Source organism: Netta rufina (assembly GCF_964035555.1).
Source record: "Netta rufina genome assembly, chromosome: 26".
NCBI classification, from domain to species: Eukaryota; Metazoa; Chordata; class Aves; order Anseriformes; family Anatidae; genus Netta; species Netta rufina.
Window position 1 is genome coordinate 1983399 of NC_140150.1, and position 22482 is coordinate 2005880.

Sequence of the window (22482 nt, forward strand, 5' to 3'; positions counted from 1 at the left end):
TTTCAGGGAAAACAGTCGATGTTTATCTGTCCTGAGTCATAACTGTCCTGTTACATAGACATACAAGCGACCTAACTGCACGTGGATGGATGTGGCATTGCTCTGGTATGCATCAGGTGGTAAGTCCCTGCTCCTAAGTGGCTACAGAACGTGGCTATAAGGCATGAACAGTCCTGCTAGGAAATCCTACAGAGAGCTCCTCCTTCCTCAAGAATTACTGGCACTTCTAGAAAGACAGGAAGATTTTCATTACATAGACTGTTGCCAGCTATACTTTCAGCCTAAGCCCATCCCCTTTCTGTTACTGTTATGTCAGGGGAGGACAGTGAAAGAAAGCAGCTCTTGGGATGATACATGGGAGGCACTGCTTCATTTATAACCCCACACAAATGCTGGAAAATGTTCAACTTTAAAAAGCATTAGGTTGGTTACCTTATGGGCCCCTGTGGACCAAGAAGTGAAATCGCATGAACACAAGGCATCTATTAATCACCGCAGTGATTCCACAGTGAGAAACAACTCCGATGGCTTACACAACTGGGAAGAGTTGAGAAAACCACCTACCAGTAGTAAGGCACCTCAAAAACATCTTGGTAGCACCTTTCTGTAGGGCTCTTCTCTTGACTCCTCAATGAATTCCAGTGTTTAGCTTGGATTAAAGCCCAGTCAAAACAAATATACAGGGGAGAATAACAATGGCATTGCTACCTAAACATGTGTGCATCCTCTTGGCCACACTTGCAAATAGGAGACACGCAGGTGACCGTTCGTTTTATAGTCAATGTTTACAAGGTAAAGAATTTGAAAAACTCAGCCTTCTGCATTAAGGGAGATTCTAGGTCAATTCAAATGGTCTGGGATAATACACATCGCATATTTTCATTTTGCATTCTGCCAAAAGCTGGAATGACAGCTCTACTACTTGCACGTGCCAGCCAGACCTTTGGCAGGGGGCTTTGCAGAACAGAGAGTACTAGAAGCTGCAACTGTGCTGAAAGACGACTTTTAGAGAATCAGAATTAAGGAATAGTTTATCTGGACTAATTAAAATATCCCCTCATTCATATGAGTGAGTCCTGCTTATGTTAAAGAATTAAATAACTTCAGGATGAAAAAAAAAAACATCTTTGCTGATTGATTTAGGTACTACTTCAGAGAATGGCGTAGGCTACAGCAAGCTTCTTCCATCAGGATTTAAAAACTAGAATAATTTATGACACCTTTCAGAGAAGCCATCGAGGTCACAGCTTGCAGCAATCTTTCACAAAGATCAGCGTAGATTAAGCATGTAAAACCTCCCTGTTTATTATGGATAACTGTATGCGTGTATCTGTGAAATGTATGAAGATGGGCAACTTGTGTTAGTTAGCATTTATCCACAAGCCCGTGCTATTTTTGCCACTTCCACATTTTAAGACGCCTTGTCTAACATGAGGCTGCTTCCTCAGTACTGAGCAGCAGACCTGAATGTTAAAGAGTTGACATTTTCTCTAATGGGGGAAGAGTGGAAATGGAGGTCACACCAATTACCTCAAAGCACTTGGCTGCCACAGCTATCTGTTCACCTCTGCAGTAAACAGACCCTTGTGGCTGGTCCATATGTGAAGTAATTCCTTTGAAGAGTGCTCCACACCTCAGTTCTCTTCAGGACTTGATATCAACAATGATAGTACTTTTTCTTTGGACTAACACTTGAAAGTTCAGGTCTCCCAATGAGACTCCTGTGCAGATACCACAATCACTTTTGGCAGTTTCAGAAATCATCCTGCCTTTCAAGGCAAAGGGATTTGAAAGACAAAAGATGTACAATTAAATCTAAAGAAATAACAATATGAAATAGAGGAGCTTATACCACAATTTCCTTGTGTAGCGCAAGCTTACAGGACACAGAAGAAACAAATCTTTCTTTGTACACTATAATCTGTATTAAAACAGAAGCTTACAAATTCAACGAAACTCAATGTGTTAAGAAGTAACATTTTAATAAAGAAAGCAGAGCCATACTTTGCTCTTAACAAATATTTTGAAAAAGGCTTACAAAATTAAATCTAAGCCAGTTATCTGGTGCGTCTGCAGCTGAGAAAGAAGTGTCAATGCTGAAAACATCTGCTCAATTTGTGTTCTTTCATTTCTCACAGAGGAAGTATTAGCTTCCTGTTGTACAAGCGATTAAGAGAGCAATGAGATTATTGCTCAACAAAAGCTATTTTCATAGATGACTACAGACACCGAGGCCGAAGAAGAAATTCATACAGAAAGCACCATTACCAACATGGAAGCCTGTGAAAGACACCGGTTTGAAGAGCACCTTTCTTTGTTGCCTCCCCACCTCGGTGTCAGCTAACCACGCCCAGCTGGTGCTGGCAGGGACACTTGTGGGAACAATGAAACCGAAGCGTTGTGGAAAGGATGCTCCGGTCAAACTGGAGCCAGCCAATGCCACAGACTGGGCAGCACGAGGACTTCGGTGTTTTCCATAGCGAAGGGTAAAAGGACAGTCCCAAAGAACTGGAAAAAAAAACCAAACAGATCACAGCAATAAATGAGCTCAAGTTCAAAACCCAATTTCCTTTCATAGGCTCAAGATATGAGCAAAGAAAACTTCTATCTCATAGTGTGTTGCTGCAGAGAAGTGTCTGACTTTAAAACCAAGACCAAAAAAAGAGAATCCTCTCCAGGAAGCTGCAGCTCTGAGCACAACTCACCTCAGGGACGTCCAGGGCTCAGCCAGAGGCCAGCACGCTGGGAGCACTCACAGGCCAAATCACTCGCAGCACCTAGGCAGAAGCAGGACACGTTAGGATGGTGTTTCTGTGCTGCCACCCTGCCAGTGCCCCGTGCTCACAGCATCAGTAACCAGACGGGGAGGAGGGCAGTGCATTGCCTTGCGTATTCAGGCACGGATTTTTTACAGGTCATCGATCCAAACGTGGAAAAACTGAACAGACAACCCGGTGAAACCAGCCCATTCTTCCAGACAGGATCCATATTCTAGATGCCATCTAAACAGTTCCAGAAATAAAGATTAAGCTAAAACAAATGGCGCACGCTCCCCTGCACCTTCTCAACCCATCCCCCCGGGCCTCGTCTTATCCTCACACAAACCCTCTTTTCATGAGGCAGCAGTGACAGGACTCATTTACTTTGAGGGTTTTACTTTGGCCCTCCTGGCTTCTATCATAACCTCAAATATTACATTAAAAAGGCTTTTAAAACATAACATTCACAACAGCGCAGGAGCTTTTCCTCGCAGCTAGCTTCTTCCCTGCCTGCGTGCGTGTGGCACCTTCACATTAAGTGCATGAGTTAAGATGTAGATTAGCAAGGCAAGAAACCTTTGCCCTTGGCATCGACACTCAGCTGTGACAGGAAACTTCAGGCTTTTTTTCTATGAAGTGTAGAACCACTCATTACACATTGGCAGGGAAGTGCACATCTCCAAACTATACACATTTTCTCTTAGATAAGCAAAAGACTCAAGTGTTTATAAATATGAAAAGTTCAGCAGCTGGCTAAAAAGTTAATTCTCCAGTCTCACTTAATGAGCTTTGGGGAAAGTGGTAGGGGGATTTGTTCAGAAAGTAAAGCAGATTGTCACAGAAAACAGGACTTGCCAGACTGGGCTCTGTTTAGTCCTATATTCTGTCTCTAGCTGCCTGCTATCAGGAGAAGGGCAAGGAATCCTCTAATGGGGAGCTACAGCACAACCAGGATGAAATATGTTTTCTCCTTATCTTGCAATCATAAAAATTAGCCAATTTTTAATTTAAGTCCCATGACTTCTTTCTTTGTTGTGAAAATATCAAGCAACCCATATCAAAATACTTTGGAACATGAATTGTCTTAGGATTTTGTCCAATTCCCTGCACAAGAACGTGTTTTCAGTAGGATACTGGAACACTGCTGTATTTTTTCAGTGCTTCAAAATGAACTAATACCAGTCTATTCCAGTAGCGTATATCGGAAAAAAGGTTAGGACTAAAAAAAAAAACAAATGGGACTGACTTGTCCTTAAGTTAAGCACGTTAGTTGTTTTTGGGAACTTCTGAGCAGACTCTTTACGGTGCCTTCTGTCTGCTGCGTCTGCAGTATTCTCCACAGCAGACTTCTCAGTGCCTTTGTCACGGTTCGTAACAAGGAACTTTGCAAAAAGGACCCTTGCAACATCACCTTTGCAAGATCCTAGACAGCTACCCAGCCCTCCACCTACACAATTATTAAAAAAATAAAAATTCATACTGCGTGGCAACAAGATCCGTTCGTCTCGTTTTGACAGAAGGTGTTTTTCAGCTTGCTCAGTGCGCTGGACGTACTGCTGCCATCCATTCCTGTACCTCCTCCCTTCCATCACTTACCAAGGGAATTCCCAACAGCCACCGACCTGTCTCAGGCTGTCAGTAACGGTGTCTCTGAGATCACAAATTTAGCTGAACCAAACAGCAAGGCTGAGCCCTTCCCCACAGCACCCTCTGAAGCCCCTGCAGCCTTTTTGCAGATCATGGGTTCTCTGCCCCGTTACCACCTGAGTGCCTCCCGTGGCACATCTTCCCCTCCTCCTACAGCTGACCCATCTTAAAACTTGAGTTGCAAGAGAACTAATAAAGCCACGGTTGGCTCTAACTAGATGAGTAAATGCTCAGCTTTTTGCAAGCATCAGTCCCTAGTGCCTGCAAACCCTTCCACCTGCACAAAACACCCAAATCCCGCCGGCGCCTGCTCCCAGGGCCAGTGACTACGATGGAAGGGCTGCCATCAGTTTCAGAGGGAGCTGAACTGAGTAGGTGCCAGTGCTAAAGTCTTTTGTTGATGGCGTATTAGGTTGTATACATTGGAACTAGCAAATGCTTCATTGTGATTTTTGGCCACTTGGAATATTTTTAGCAATTTGCCAAGGTTTACCCTGTGATTTATTACGGAGGAAACAAACTCAAGCACTAACAAATGAAAATATGTAAACTCAGACTTTTAAAGTCAATAGAAAGGTATTCAACTTCTTAAAGCTGTTTAGAGGCATGCAGTTCACTAGATTCAATTGTTGGAAACAACAGTTTAAGAAGCAACTGAAATATAATCTAAGTAGTCGTATTTAAATCAGTTATAGTGAAAACATCCATATGCACAATACTTTTCAATTGTCATTCTTAAAACCATGTGTTAGATTTTCTTGAAATTCAACAACTCCAGCAATTTGCTAGAAATCCGTTTTGTACCACTTTTTCACTAAGGCCAAAGCGTTCCAAGTATCTACCGTCCAGAACTTTATCATCTCAAATGATTATATTTAATAAGTTACAACATAATGTTATGAAATAGTACTTGAAATCATGAAAAACACAGGGGGTTTATTTTCATTTAGAAAGTTTAAAGCCCTGAAGTTACCTGCAGGTATAACACTAGATACAGCACAGATTTTTATCCCAGTACTCTTGGGTGGAGCAGGGTGTCATTAAACAGAAGTTTCCATTTTCAGTACAAAATTCTTTTTAGGAAGAATTTCTTCAGAGACTGATCAACATTGGAAGGGGCTGCCCAAAGAAGTGGTGGAGTCCCCATCCCTGGAGGTATTAAAGAGACGTGGATGTGGCACTCAGGGACACAATTTAGTGATGGGATTCAGTAAGTCAGGATGATGGCTGCACCTCTTGTTCTAGGACTTTTCCAACCTAGAAGATTCTATCAAAATTCATCTAGGTGCCACATACCTCCAAAGCACAAGACATAATGTTTTGTGAAGTGTTAGCATTCACCACAGCACTATCTATAGCTAAAACACAGAAACAACTTGCAAAGGATCTGAGGCAATCCAGGAATAAAATTGTAAGTGTGAGTTTGATACTGAATATTGTTTCTTACAAGTTTTATGAATGGTTCTGAAAACAACAAGAATAGAATCAAGAGTACAATAATCTAATAATTAAGGTAAAGAAGACTATTAGTCAGAGCATGAACAAAATTTAACATTAATTCTTTCTAAAATAGCAGAATACTGGAAGACAATGTCCTTCTCAGCAGCAAATCTCAATGGATCAATACAGAATTCACTCCTTTTCTGTTTACCTAACAATGTAATTTCCACTTTTGCCAGTATGAAACTAGAACAGTGAGTGGCAAGAACCCCTTCACCTGTCAATTGCTTGGTGGAATTATGCAGCAACATGCACGCTTCTTGATCATCTTTCCTGCTGAGCAAGCACTCTCCATCCTTTCCTACAGAACGTTAAATAAATACACTGCCAAATGACCAAACCTTGTGATTTTTTCCCCACATTTGGGCACGTCAATTGACATTCAAAATACCATTATATAAAGCCAACTAACTTGTACAAAGTCTTTTTTTGGTGCAAGAAACCTAGCAGAGAGAACTTCACCAAGCAATTCTTTGTTAGCATAACATTTGACCTTGTATCTCTTTGGAAATCATACAACTTTGCTAATGCAGTCCTTACAGAATTAATCAAGCAGATAGTTAGACCCTAGTTACTAGGGATCCAGCCAATTATGAGCAGCACTGAAATTTGTCACTGGCATGTCCAACTACATTTTCTAACATAAAGATCAACAGAAACGTGGAGACGGGGCCCCACTCTCAGACCTGCATGATTTGGATGTTGTAGACTGGAATTACTAGCAAAGCTAGTAGCTGTCCAAGCAGCTTTTTTTTTTTTTTTTTTTTAAAACCAACAGTAATACTGCAGAAGGAAGCAGGAAGCATGCTAAAAAGCCCTATACCAAGCCCTGAGCAGATGTAGTAAAACATGGCAAATGTCTGCGATATGGAAGCTGGCATCTTTGATTTTTAAAATACAAACACATGGGAAACGTTGGTAACATAGAAATGACAGAGCCAATACTTACAGCTTTAGCAAAAATGACCATCAGCTCAGGAAACTGGTGTGTAAGGAGTGCAAGCATTGCCGAAAAGGAACACAGGCCTGCTGTGAAGTGGATGAAAAAGGGAAGTTCTTTCTGTGGGTAAACGGAGACTTCATGAAATGCTGAAAAGGAAAAAAAAAAAAAAAAGAATATTGACATTTGATAATCAAAGACAGTTTTCTGAATTATTTGCATAGTCTCATGCTCAATTCCAGACTTACGGAATGCATAAATTCAGTGTCAGGACTACTGTGCAGCACCCCATATTAAGTCCCGGGACTTTATTCAAACTTCTCAAAAATCTTCCCCCCATATCAAAGGCGCATCTTACTTATCGATAGTACACTTCCCAACCTTCTTTTTCACTTGCACAGGATTTATTTCTGAAGCATTTCATCAGCCTTAGATTTTGGTACTCTTTTAACAGGACAGAGGGAAGAGTTACACAATCCACAGGCTGTCAAAATTACCAAGATCATTTTAAACAATTCAGGTGTTTTCAACCACCTGAAGCATTAACTCTGTTATCTGCCCTTCCTGTGAGATCAAATGCACAGCGTGTACAGAACCACCACCACGTTATATATACATGCAAAGTAGCTCCTTACTACTTTTCAAAGATTTCTGGTTGGTAGACTACAGTAAATTTTTCAGAGCAGCTGACAGAGCAGACCTCAAAGCAAACAGTACCAGGACGAGGTTATAAATTCTCCACATAGCAGTTCCTTGCAATTTCCAATCTACGGTAACAAAATCACAAGAAGGTGATTAGAAAGGCTAAGGGGCTGGCATATGGAGCTTTCAGCACTCAAGACACTACAACTGCTTGCTAGCTGAGGACCTGCTTGGTGAATTTGCAATTACTTACCGGCCGTGAATACCTGCAGCTCTAACTTTTACCCAGTGATTTTGAATGGTTTTTAAATGAAGAAAAACCTTTCCACAGACATAGGTAATTATGAAAGGGCTGCACATTTCTTCACAAGCTGGTTTTATATCTAACAAAAGTTTCAAAAATTAAGTATATCTTTTTGGAAAATACAAAAACACAATTGCACTAATTCTCACTGTATTCGTTTTACATTTTGTACTTGTAGGGTTTTGATACACAACAGACTGAAGTCTGAAGATGAAACCTCAGTTATTGTTTCTGAATGTTGGCACATAAGGGAAGTTATCATTATAAAAGCAAGCCCAACAAAAGTGACTTGTGCTATTGCAATTCATAAGCGGCAGAGTATTGGGGTTCTGTTTTGCTTTTAAGTGTATGATTTTGGAGCACAGCTAGGCAGAGCATTTGGAGTTGCATCTAGTCAGAGATGTTTAATGATATCCCAGAGATTATCAGTTCACTCATTAACAGACAATCAGCCCTGCTATGCCACGATACAGTACGACAGCAACACAGTCTTTACTTGAAAAATCAAAGAAATTACTTTGTCTACTAAGGAATAAGTGTCATGCTCTCATAGAATGTAGAATCTCACCTGATTTTTAAAACACAGAGATATACAATGTAAAGAAAGCCATAACCTAAGCTGGAAGGATTCCTTTTGCGCTAGTTTTTCCCTACATTTGTTAGCTACAATCAAATCCAAAATAGGTAAGGACAACAAAAGGCAACTCCATACGTTCACAGCCATTTGGGAATTGTCACTAGTCAGATCAATCCAGGATTTTTGCATTACTAATATGGCCAACATAATGTTTTAAATTTATCTATTTAAAGTAAAGTATCAAGATTTCTTGAGGAAGTACTGCAATAAAAGTGTTAAGATGATTTTATTTATGGGTAGTTTTATATTTAAAACATAACAGGAATGCGTGAATGATCGTGTTGAAATATCTGCATGTGTTGGTGTTTAATTATGCTGAGAAGTCTACAAGTTAGGGTTAGTCACTAACCGAGGAATTCCTTCTGCAATATCCTGCGTAAGTGAGAAACGAGTAATTTAAAGCAGTCTGGGGGCAAATTTAAATTACACATTTTAAATATAACTTCAGGTTTGTTAAATAGAAACACGTATGTGCAGTTTTGCTTTCCACAGCTGTGGTCTCAGTGGGTCTGATGGGGCTTTTGCAGTAGCTCTTTCCAGTCCTGCGGGACTTGTGTTTCTTCACAAAAGGAATTCTATTAGCATGTACGATAAAGGGTCCAATTCTAATTTATATTAATGCTATTTTTCTAAGTATGATGAGCATAGGCATTAATGGTTTATTTTCAGGTTGCCTTACCAAGGCAATAAAACTTGCAGGTTCGTACTTCCATGAAGTAATCTCAAAGTACTGGACATTTGGAGAAGACTTACTTTTCAGTGTTAGTATAAATCTATAAAACGATCTAAATGGATAAAAATTTCCAAGAAGCGTAGTGTCCAACAGATTAGTATGTATCACAGAATTAGTGACAGAAAACAAAATAACATCCTGTGAAGATTCTCTGAAGGATCACAAACACATTCTGCAAGATACTTGAATGCAGGACTGAGAACACACATTCCCTCCTTGCTAACAGGAAGCAACTCCTCTACAACAGTTTTAAAAGAAGTCATGGATTTTGTAAGTAATTTAAAGAACTGGTCCGTTTAGTTGCTGTCAAAAATTGCCAAATGTAGGCTGACGGTACCACACGCAGACTTTATCTTTGAAGAAGCCATGATGTTTTTACAGAATCGAGCTAATGTTTGGCCTACACACCTGTGATATGCTTAAGGACCGTTTGGGAGGGACATCAACAAATAGCTGAATGCCCTTCAAGGGAAGCTCTTAACTAAAAAACATTGTAAAGTAAATAAAGAACAGCACAAATTGAACACGTCCTTCAGTTATGTTTTATTATCGTTACCGCTTATAAACCACTTACTTGGCAACAGTTCTCTATCTGCTGTTTCTGTGCAACTTGGATAGGGATAGAAAAGATGACCTTTCTCTAGTGGGTACGGGATCATCCTAAACGCTGAAAAAGAGCGAATGACATTAGATCTGTATCTGAATCGAGCGATCAGATTCTCACAAACAAAACCGATTGTGATTGAGGTGAATAAAAGGCAGAGATTAGCCTATTGTACAGAAAAAAAAGGAGAGATACTTACTGCCCTCCCATGTACAGTGCAGCAGATTTAGAGCCCCTTCTATTCTCTTCCAGTGCTGGAGATGAAAAAAGGCATATGCTACTGCCTCACTGTCCCCTCGTTTCAGGATATGCTCTGGAGGTAGAACCAAACTTTTCATTTCTAGTAAGTACTGAAAGTAAAAAAAAGGAAAGCACACCTGGTTACATAGGATATTCCAAAATCCTTACTAATTGTGAAACAGGATCGCTTGAGGCATAGGTGAGCACCACACAAAGACCAGCTTCTACCTGCTGGTAACACAGCTCAATCCTGACACCAGTCAGGCAGCATTTTCACAGCAAGTGAAAAGCAGCAAGTCACATCAGCATAGGCTCAAACCGGGGTTTTCACACATACAGTATCAGAAAAAAGCACCTATGTCAAGGCAAAAAAAATTATTGTGGAATATACACAAAGTATAATGATACATGTACAACAGCAATGAACTACAAGTTTAGGCTAATAAAAAATTGTATTTGTGCTGATCATTTTAGCAGTGCAAGTTTCAATGTAGGAGGATAAATATTTGTTAGCTCCCAAGTATCAGCAGCAAATCAGAAAGCATCAGTATGCTAACCAAAGGAAGAATAAAAAGCTAAACCCAAAGTCTTATTTTAATGTGGTTTTTCAGTGCTATCACAAAGAATCTCTGCTTTCAGTTTTTTTTAGTTCTAACTTTTTCCCAACATCAGCAGAATGTGATGCACAGAAGGGTTAAAGAACACAAGGATTTTCCATTTTCCTTGAAGCATAGGACATGAAATTTTGCTTCTTCACATTATATTAAAAAAGAGAGTTATTCCTTTTGAACTTCACTTTAAAAAGCAGATGAGTATTTTTGAAAGAATTGATGGTTTCAGCTCTAGTATGTACCTGTGGGTTGGTCTCTCCCAGCATACAGCGTCTCATTCACTAACAGCCAAAGCTAATCCACATCTTCGATCAATGTAGCTGGGAATTCCTTTGACTGTCTCCCAAAGTGTAAGAATGCAGCTAACTCACCGATTTATTTCAGCAGATGCCACAAACTATGAGATTATTTACTAATCCATTTTGAGGACTTAACTTTTCCCATTCAGATTCTTGAAGGAATGTAGTAGGGGTTGTGCCCCGGCCAAATAAAGCACATTTACTGCCTGGCTAGGTTTTTCTCTTAGTGCCTTGGGCCCACACTCTGGAGGGTAATATTCTTGCTAATCCCCTCTAATCTTCTTCATTTTTTTTTTTAACACAGTAAAGGATCACTCACACAGGGCTGCTGTGGGAAAATGGTCTCAAATATCTGCCCTTTGACCTGACTCCTCATCTCTCCCCAGTGCCCAGTTTTCAATAGCCCTAACCACTTTAAGGGAATACAAAGTCGTGATGAAGCCCCACTGCAAGTATTGCCACAACATCCTGATGCTAAACTCTATGTTTGGGTGGTCATCTATAACACCCATACGTTACTACATAACCAGCAAAATTCCAGAATCTGGAAGGTTTTAATGTCCATACTTAACCATAAAACAGGCAAGGTATTAGCACTGAAAATGTTTGGGTTTTTTTGTTGTTTTGTTTTGTTTTTTCAGATTTCAGAAAGTCATTCTACCCAATAAAAATTTAGAAGATACTCAGAAGATGATGGGAAATGAGTACTTCATACATTATCATAATGCAGTTACAGATCTCTAATTGGAAATGGCTTTAGAGCACCATTTTTCTAGCACTACAAAATGCTTTCCTTACTTTCCAAACAAAACCCATCCTTGTAAAAGCATAACTGAGAGCAAAGAGAAAAAGACAACGTTTTGCATAAGGAAAAGGATATGTGTAAAGAAAACCACTTTCATTGGATACAGGAGGAAAGGGATTTCTACTTTCTAAATTATTTTCAGCCTATGGATCAGAACAGATTGCAAATTCAAAAACCTGTTTTTCTTCCCTGATAGTCCACTGCAGTCTCCTAGGCAAGCTATTACACTTGTTTGTAACCTTCCTCTCTGCCTTTTTATTATTTGACTGTGAGAATTTCAGAGCTCCGTGGAGTTCTCAATAAAATTCTGCCATGCAGTCTAATAAAGTAGTGTTTCAAGGTAACATCGTAATAAAAAACTCACCAAGAAAACCGGACAGATACAATTACAAGGGAAGATCAAATTACTGGAACCTGGATTCAGTTTCCGCAATTGTTTGTAAAACTACTGAGCATATTTTGCAAACAGTCTGCCTGAAATTATATCTAACTTCTTTAAAAAGGTGTATGAGACTCCTGAAATAACTGAAGGACAAACAAAACTTAAAAAAAAAACTTTTAGACGATGATAATGCGTTATAATCTTCTTCCCCTAAAGGCAGAGGCAAAAGAAAAATCTGTCTGAGACTGTCTGAAATGAACTTGCTACGCTCTTGATCAGTCATGCAAACAAGCAGCAATTTCTCCCAGCAATTAGCTTCCCCAGTGCACATTCTATTGGATTGGACAGGCAGACAGAACAGAGTGGTTGGATAATTCGAGTCTTCATAGCAATAGTCATCCGGACTCCACCATCATTTGCAGAGGATTAGGTCCAGAACTAAGCCAACCTTCTGCATTCAAGGTTTCAAACTGAACACATCAATATTGCTCGTACAGTAAAAAGCCACATAGAATTTTATTTTCACACCATGCTCAGTGGAATCCACACCTTGGCCACTTCACATAATGACAGACGTTAAACGTAGTAGTACTGATTCTTATTCTTGTTTAAAAACAAAGAGTAAGTGACAAATCTATCACTAACCAGAGTACCACAGCCTTACTTCTAAGCATAACATCTAAGTATTTTGAAATACTCTGAGTGGTCATTGTTTGGTGAACTTAGCTTGTCTCAGGGATTTTACATGTCTAAATTTGTATTTGTTAATATTTGCCCTTACCCAACAGCAAGCCCTCAGTAACACATTGCCGGATTTTCCAACAAGTTAGACAATTTTAATTTATTTGTTTTTTGTAACAACACTACCAGAACATAAGCTATTACAAAAAACTAATTCTGGCAACCAAACTTTTATGATATAAATACTAGACGGTTTAATAACTCAAGCGCCAGAGTTATAATCAACTTCAGGGAAACATGAGGCTAAAAAGGCTCAAACAAGACGTTAACATAAGATGACTTCTTTTAGAAAACAATAACGTGGTCCAATAGCAAATAAAATACTCTTACCTTTGGAACATGAGGGTTAAATTCCACAGCCCTGTGAATTGCTTCCACGGCATTTATTTCTGCTGTACTAAGCCCTCTTTTGGAGGCAGTTTCTGGGGAGAACCTAAAGAGGAAAATTCATATTGAACAAAAGTAATAAATAATAAAAGCTATCCAGATGTTTATTTTCTTTATAAGCTTGGAGTTCATTAAAAATTGACTGATTCATCAAGATAGATAAATGCTTCTAGGAGACAAACATTCATGCTAATTTAGGTATCTTGACTGTCATCCAAGCCCATATGACAAAGATATGTTAAACTTCGTGAAATTTCATGTCAATTACCCAAGTGATTGAGTGCCCAAGTCTTTCATAAGACTGATAGAATATCAGCTAGCAGGACTTAAAGCCGAAATGAGCTGCATAAATGGATCAGAATGAAAGTGAAATGCCATAAAACCCACCACAATTACCTATCACCCAGTCCACAAATTAAAGAACTGATGAATGCCACAAGCAAGATACTGAAAACAAGACTTATACAAAGGCACACATGCACATTGGTCTTCAAAAAATACATTGAACTGTATTAACTCTATGGATGCTTAAAATAAACCTTAAATTATGCTTAACTATACAAAACTATACAGCTAATTATTATACATAACTACATGCATATTAAAATATGCACAAATTGATCTTAGAAATATAAATGTTACGTATTGGATTTCGACCTTTTAAATTCGTGTTTTGCAGTATGACCCAAAATTAGCAACAAACCACTGTTTTCACCGTTGTGCTTGCTTACCTTTCTGAAACAGCTCTGGCTTTTAACAGGGCTGCTGTGTAACATATGGCTGCTGATTTTGGAAGACTAATATCTATGATAAAATAAAACAATTAGGCTGTAAGATTTTAAGGCAAGACAAACATTTGCAAACCCATTTCCTCTGAGCTTAGAAATTTTTATTTTGGTACACCATACAATTAATGTAACATCCGAAACATTTCAGCTTTGATTAGAAACTTTGAATTTCTGTGCACAAGTCTTCTTTCTGGTCACCAGTCAGATTAAAAACGCAGAGTTGTAGTTAGATGGTAAAGAGACTAAAACAAAGCAAAACACTGAAACTGAATTCAAAGAGAAACGTGTGTATAAATATACACTTAAGAACAGTGTGCTTTTCCTGTATTAACCCACAAAGGTTTAAAATAAGCCTCCAATCTTTACCTAATTTTGCAACATTAACACAGAGTTTTACAAAATACTGAGAGACTGACTAGAAGCCGACCAAAAAAAATATTACATTACAGACAGGTAGACAAATTTTAATGAGAACACAATTTCCATTCTTTTCCAGTTGCATAGGAAAAAATTCTATTAGTTGTAGGTTTTATAGAACATCTGAGGCCAAGTTTGAGTTGACAATTATAGATTAGAATGTTAGCACTCCACGGTACAAGTTTACTTTAAAAGCAGACAAAGTCTGGGGTCTAATTCCCAAGTACCATGTTGTGTATAGTCAGATGGCTCTTGCTTTTTTTGTAAATCCCATCCTGGGCTTGTCCATCACTTACTAGAAGTCTGGCTGTCGTGTCAAGCAAAACACAGGGAGGCTATGGAGAGTTTGAAGTTCATACTCATTTTTCCAGATGCTTAGAAAAAAATCAGAAACCTTTTCTTAAGAAAAGTGTCACAATTTTTGATGCTAAGATAAAAAAAGTACCAGGAAAAAAAGCAAATGTTTGTTAAATTAATAAAAACCCACACAGAAGAACATAGATGATCAAATAAAAGAAACTGGGAGCTAGCGTGACCACATAAAATGGGCACAGAATTTTGACAAGAACATATTTTTTTTATTCCCTGAAGCTATAAAGAACAGAAACACAAGAGAGGACATATCGACTCCTTAAGGGCATTGAACAATTGCCAAAAACATCCTGCTTCCATGTTCCTCCATTTTAGAGATGATTTAATGGACAGATTTGACAGCAGCACTGTGTACACTAATGATGTGGGCATTATCTAGGTGACAGAACTCCGAGGACAGTAAGAAGGTAAGAATATACTTTATTAGCCTTTCTCTAGACGCGTACAACACCTGAAACGTATTACTCCAGATGCAAAGTGAAAGCAAACCACTGCCACTTAATGAACGAGAGCTTGTATACCACTAATCTCTGGCAAGCAGCATGCTTGTATGTCACTAATCTCTGGCAAGCAGCCTCACTATTACAGAATCTTGAGGCCAAGACTGGAACACAACAGAAGGGAAGACTACCTTTTTTCAGCCTATTTACATCAATTACTTAGGAGGCCATGTGCTAACTGAGAAAGGCTGATGAAATTAGGCATAACCATGGATGCAGAAGAGATTAAAAATTAAAATAATCCTTGAGCTGAGGCAAAGTGAGCTCCAAGATATCTTTATGAATTAGTGTTAACTTAACATAAAAGGTGTGCATGGGCTATAGGTCGCCTACATTTGAGCTCACAATTCAAAATAAAAGAAACAACCCACGCTCTGGAAACACCTACTTGTTGCTGATGAAGGGAATCTAAGTCAAAGAGCTGAGACACTGGTTAGACGTCTGCTTTCGGACAGGCAAACCTTGCCAGTTCACCTATGCACTCACACAAAGCCACCAGTATTTCCCAGTATACATCACTTACCATCATACTTCGCTAAAACTGCCTGGACATCTGCGTAAGCCTGTAACTCCAGTAGCGCCTCCAGGAGGTTTTCGTGAATATTCAGCATGCTGAGAAGTGGAAACTCTTTCATTAACTGCAAATGAGTAAAGAGAAATAAATTAGGCACATACAGATTTTCACTTGAATCCCAGAAATATTTAATAGAAATCAGCATAATAATTTAAGCTTTTTCAATGTTCTTTTCTCTTCTAGCATTCGGAAGTAGCACGTAAACGACATGAGAAGTATTGCATTATTTCTACCTTACAGTCACCAGGTTTTTCCTCTATTCACCTACTAGAAAATACATATACCAAGGTTCACAAAATCTCTCAGCCCAGATTTGCGTATCTCCCACAGTGGGTTGATTTGGTCAGTAACACTTTCCCATGTCAAAACAGCCTATGATAAATCTTTGGCAAGTGAAAGAAAAATTAGGAGGAGGCATAAAGCTGGCTGTTTTGACAGGTTAGTTGTTAAGCCAAGCACAAAGGAAACTGGACAACAGAGCTTTGAACTTACGACATTATATAACAAAAATTTGAACCTCAGATATGAGAAATAAAAAAAAACTGTTCTCAAAAAAATCATAAATCGTGATGTGCAAATCTCATTGGGAAATAATTCAATTAGATTTACTATGATGCCTACAAAAGGATTTTAAACCAACAGTTTGAATGATGTGACTGAAAACAACAGGAGTTGCTCCCATTTTTTTTTCTTAGTACTCACATCTCTCATCATTTTGACTGCTTCTCGTATTCTTCCAAGTTTTCTTGCACACATAGCTAGTCTCCTTTTCACATACACCAGTACATTGGTGTCTCTTCCTGATGAAAAAGAGGAAAACAATAATCTACCAGTTTTAACCCTTTACTCTTCCTCTCCCAGAAACACAACAAAAATCCCACAACCTTCTTCCTAACCATATGTAAAAGCAAAACATAATCACTACTGCTGTCCCAACCAAAGCATGTCTAGACTAATCCCAGAAACTTTTATATACGCTAAATAACAATTTTTTTTTTCCAAATCAGTGGTGTAAAAACAGAAGATGCTATGGCCAAATACTACTTGTTCCATTAGCCTGCTCTACCTACCCTGCTTTCCAAGACAGTAACGCATCCAGCCTCAGCAAGACAACCTGTGATGAGTACACAGCACAACTGCCACTTTCTAGATGCATTTGGGTACTACGTAAGATCATAGAGCACATGCATAAACATACTAAAAAAGCAGGAAGCGCCTCACTGAATTGAAAAACAAACTAGAATCGCTAATTATTAATTTAGTTGTATGTTTCTGCTCACACAAAAATAAGTTTTTGATTTAAAAGTGCTTACTCAGCTGTGCTTCATGCTGTGGACTTTGGGAATGGCAGTTCTGAGACTTTCTGTAAATCATTTCTCCTGCTTTCAGAGCCTGCTTAAAGTACTTCTCAGCATCTACAATAGTTGTTGCTTCTTCCTCTGCTAGAAGAACATATGCAGTGGCACAACTGTAATAAGGAAAAAAGCCACAGATCATTCGGAGGGACAAAATTCACTATTTTTGAATAAATATAGAAGAATCAGAAACAGGGAGTTTTCACATACGTTAAGTATCTAAACATTGACAATATTAAACTACCAGATTATTAACTGAGTAATGTTAAAATTAGTAGCTCTATCCAGTAGATAGACCTAATTACACAAAAACAGCCAGAGTACAGAAAGAAATGGATCAGAGAAGTGCATTGGATTCTTTCATTTATGTTGTATGAGTATTTTTAAATCCCTTACAGGAATGGCATCCATGAACCTCAAATACAGCGTTACCACAATGCCACCACTGACACAAGTATGATCTCATATTCAATTTAGACTCTTCCACTTCAGTATAAGATTTCTCCTTTGTTATTGCGATGGAATCTTTTCTAATAAAAGTGGAGAACAAAAGGTATTTTAAAATTTAAAACAGTTCAATACTTGAATGTAACTTACAGCCATGTGTGTAATTCTCACACTCACAGAAATCCTCCTTCAGCTGTGCAGAACTTTGCTAATTATTATTAGAAGACACTGACAGTGAGCTCAACATGAATCCATTTATTCTTACAGATTAGAAACAAAGCAAATGATCTTATACTCTAAACTTACTCATTGTTCAACTCTAAAGCCTGATACGCAGCTTTAATCCGGGCTTGAGGGTTTCTCTCTCGCCATGCTTTCTGCATTACTGTTGCAAAAACATTTAAAGACTGGTGAGACACAGACAGGCTGGGGAAACAGCTGGTAGCAAAGCAGAAAAGGCGAGGCAATGCTGGCTGCTCAAGTCTCAATTCTGCATTAACACTGACTTCTACTTTGCAAATTCCTGTTTTCTCTGTAACTGTTGTAGGTAATAGTAAATAAATGTTTTAACTCCTGCAAGAGCTTCTAGCAAAAGCAGCAGAACCTTGTACCTTCTCATTATGTCACAAATCTAATCTGAGATAGCAACACCATCAGGAAGATTATTCACTGACCATTTGAAAACTCCTACACTGAGAAGCAAAGACAGCTTACATAACCAGACAGATGTACAATTTCTAAATTGCTACAGATTTTGGAAACATTTCCCAAGACTTGTTGAAAGCTTGGCAGGAGTGATCGTTAAACACAGGTTCTTGCACAGACCTGCACAGAATTTTAATTTAAGCTTTCAAACAGAGCTTCAAAGAAACAACGGTAGAGGTAAGCGCTGTGTTGCACAGGCATACTTTAAGTATGAAATACGCATAAAATGCTTCAGTATTGACACAGCTGCCAGATAATAAAGGGTTAAACAGCTTTTTTCTAAATTTACAAAGCATATCAGAGTGGCATAGCCAGATGGCAAAGCCAATTCAATATACACTGTATTACCACCTTATTAGAAAGCGTTACAGGAAGCAACTAAAAAGGGTGAAATCTATCCCTAAACCTTTCCCCACTATTCTTCCATTAGGGAAGAATGGGAATCCCAAACTGGAAGCCAGTTTCTAGCAAAAAACACTCAACTTACTTATAGCTACCATTTTCAGTGCAGAACTAGCAGCTTTCACACCAAGTAACAGTTCTGAAATCAGTCCAAAACCTTACGTTCGTGGAATTGCATATCTGGCCTATCTCAAAGTATGATAAGAAAATTGAGGAATCTATACATGTTTCTTTTGGAACAAAACCTTCTGCTGTCCAGCAAGAACACCATGAAAAAATGTTTGAGTTTTCTTTTGGAAACAAAATATTAGTCTTGGCTCCGTAAGCGAGACAATACACTCCATTTGTGAAACAAAAACACATCACTCATATCAAACATGTCACAGCTAGCTGACGCGTAATGCTTCCGGAACTTGACAAATTGGTAATAGCTAACACCTAGTCTGACAATAACCAGGTAGAGAGCATACTCTGCACTAAACATTTGGAATACAATGACAAAACAACGGAGACTGCACTATTCATTATTGTAGTTCAAATGAGACCACTTCATTGGTTACTGAAAACCTGGACAGTATTCTCAACATCAGGTTGTTAAGTATTTAAAAAGCGTGAGATCTTAAAACATGTCAGGATCCTGATAGTCTTAGATAAAGCACAAAGTAAAAAACGTCTTTTCTCTGACACCACCTATTAAAGCTCCTAGATAGTAGAGAAAGGCTATTGCAGAAAATATTTGACATGACAGCTTGTACTACCTTGAAGTGTATTAAATATAGCCACTTTACAGACTCCAACTGTTATGTGTCTTGTGCATATGACTCTGGTACCTGTATCTGAAGGCCGGAGGGCATCTGTGTCACACGTGAAAAAGTTCTGATGGTCTTGAGCAGACAAATTCATGTCATAGTATGTAAGGGGCTCCTTCCCAGTCACCCACGTGTATCTTTCAATGGGAGAAAGTTCAGTAAGATGCGTTGCTGATGCAAAGGAGGATATCTGATGTACTTAACAACAAGCTAGTGCAGATTTTATTATTGTTATTAATAAAAGACTGGAGTTGCTAATCAGAAGTTTTCAAGTACTCCTGTTCCATAACCTTAACAGTTTGCCAGCAGGCTTCCTGCAGAAGGAAAGTCTTTTTGAGGCTGAAGTCCTAATCAACTTGAAAAACAGCTTCCTATGAAGCAGCTTTTTCTACAAAATAACACTAGGAGACTTAAATACAGTTCTGTTTAATAAGAGAGATTTAAGATTCTGAATCAGTCTCAGCCTCTGAAGAAAACAGTAACAGCTGTAAGATCATGACTTTCATAGTTTTTGAAAGAAGATGAAAATAATTCCGGGAATACTTTTCTCCTACTTTACTCTCAAATAAATGATGATATTTACAATAATATTTGCATTCTTAACATTGAAACTGCCAAAGCTTGGAGAGGTGCCTTTTAAACACAGGATTGGCATCAATCACCCCTATAACCTCACAGGTTTCAGCTGTCTCCCAATATTACTAGTACAAGCCCTGCAGAGAAGTCATGTGTATGCTCCCAGTTAATTTTAAAAACGTACAATGGAAAGTAAGATAGTTAATACCTGCTATACTCTGCCCCTCTGAAAAGATTAAGAGGATTTCGCCACACCTTGCACTCTGAAAAGAAAGCATTTACTGAGTTAAGAGCAGAATCATTACCACCTTGATTTAAAATGCAGTAATGCAAATGCAATCTTACTTTAAAAAGCAATTTTTAACTTAGATTTATTTGACCTGAGCACAATCATATAATCTTTATAATCTCCCTGAATTTCTGCTATCACTTAAATATTTTTGCTCCCCACCATTTTTGTGGTACAAAAGCACATGTGGGAAAGATTAAAGAGTGCCATTTACATTCAAGCAATATTACCTTGCACATGTTTAGAATAGCTAATACCTGATGATCCTTAAACACTTTTAACTGAATGTGTGAGATATTTTCTAGATGATGTTTTTAATGATGAATGTTTTAGATCAAAGATACATTATCACTTGATTTCTTTTATCATATTAATAAAACGCATCGTAAGGCAGAGGCCTTTCCCCAGCTGCTACAAGCACTAATGCTGCGTCAAAGCCATTTAAAACTCAACTCATTTGAACCGGTCGCCTGCAAGCTTAATGAAAGCTGTTGGGACACATTAACAATCACCTGGCATATTCTGCCTGTTTGCCTCATTCTCTCCAACTGAGAACGCTGCTGGTGCTGGAGGGCTGTTTTCCACACCACCAATGAGGGGCCTCAGATGACTCACAGATACCTGTTCGATGAAAGAGGTGCCATATTTTCGGAAATGCCACCACTCAAATACCTGTTATGGGAGAAAAAAGCATCAGAAATTTCCTTAGGCAACACCCTTCCAACATAAACATCAGAGATGAAAAGCAAATTGCACAGAACGAGGACATCCCCTTGCAAATTATTACAGACAGGACCGATCTACATACAAATTAATACTAATTATCTGTTTTGGGCCTGTCTTGTCATGTGGAATTACCCCCATAACATAGAAGAGATTGGAAAAAACATAAACATTAGCCTAATCATGTCACTCTCCCCCCAGGTTGTTAGGATAACTCCTAAACCCTTTCAGAAAGTGCCTCGATCTTATACACCAAAGCGTGCTGTACAGGGAAATTACACCCGTAGGCACAACGTGGACGTAGCTTTTTCACTTTACAAAATTAATCCCAAATAATAAAGCACGAAATGGACAGCTAAAAGAAGCCTGAGATCCTTAAAACAGGTTCAAGTTATTTTCCTCAGATTCACCTAAACATGCAAGATGTGCAGTAAAAGAGCACTTGTAATAAAACTGAAAAGATGCTCGGCAACAAGCTCCTTTGTAGTACAAAGGCACCCTCTAGAGTCCGACAGTTGCCTTTCCCCTTAGCCAAAGCACCTCGGAGGCGCTGGGTTTGTCCCAGGAGCGGGGCAGAGCGCGCTACTTACAAATATCAGCCCAGATATGAAAGAGGAGGTCACTGTGAGGGCAAAGTAGAACTTTGGAGTCAAAGTGCTTAAGAACACAGTCACTGCGAAGAGATACAAAAACAAACAATGAACAGAAGCGAAAACCACAAGGAGCTTTTTATTAAACACCGCGTGAAGCGCCACACAAACGCGGCGCAGCCTCACGGATCGGGTTACTTTAACGGAGAGCCCTTTTAGCTTATTCCTGCCGCTCCGTCACCGTGACGGCCGACAGGCTTCAACATAACCCCCACACACACAAAAAAAAAAGGTGTAAAATCCCAACGGGGCCGGTGTCAAACCCCGACAGGACCCCCCCGGCTCTCACCGGCGGCCAGCCCGTCGCGGAGGCGCAGCGGCAGGCGCAGCAGGGCGTACAGCAGCCCGAGCCCGGCGGCCGCGGCCAGCAGCCCCCGAGCCCAAGGCGCCGCCGTCGCCGCCCGCCGCCTCAGCAGCTCCCAACGCCGCAGCGCCGCGGCCGCCCCGGGACACGGCGGCCCCCGCCCGCTCCCGGTCCCGGTCCCTGTCCCCGTCCCAGTCCCGGTGCCGCCGCCGTCCGCCATGGCCGCCGCCACAGGGGGGACGCCGGGAAGGAGGCGGAGCGCGGCGGGAGCCGCCCTCAGGGCTCAGCGCTCACCGCTCGCGCCCCTCCACACCCCGCAGCTCAGCTCCGGTGTCAGGAG

The 22482-nt window shown here is 39.6% G+C and overlaps 1 protein-coding gene across 1 annotated transcript; it reads right to left on the reverse strand.

Moving 5' to 3' along the window:
* Positions 1 to 1963: 1963 nt before the first annotated feature.
* Positions 1964 to 22419, reverse strand: ST7L (suppression of tumorigenicity 7 like). The gene is made up of 16 exons (XM_084302032.1): positions 22128 to 22419; positions 21779 to 21861; positions 20978 to 21137; positions 20385 to 20439; positions 19622 to 19737; positions 17991 to 18069; positions 17196 to 17350; positions 16585 to 16682; positions 15832 to 15946; positions 13963 to 14035; positions 13175 to 13277; positions 9966 to 10116; positions 9737 to 9829; positions 6856 to 6995; positions 2706 to 2777; positions 1964 to 2508 (listed from the first exon to the last, which is right to left on the reverse strand). The coding sequence occupies exons 1-15, from the start codon at positions 22360 to 22362 to the stop codon at positions 2724 to 2726; spliced, it is 1710 nt and encodes a 569-aa protein (XP_084158158.1). The 5' UTR covers positions 22363 to 22419; the 3' UTR covers positions 1964 to 2508; positions 2706 to 2723.
* Positions 22420 to 22482: the final 63 nt, after the last annotated feature.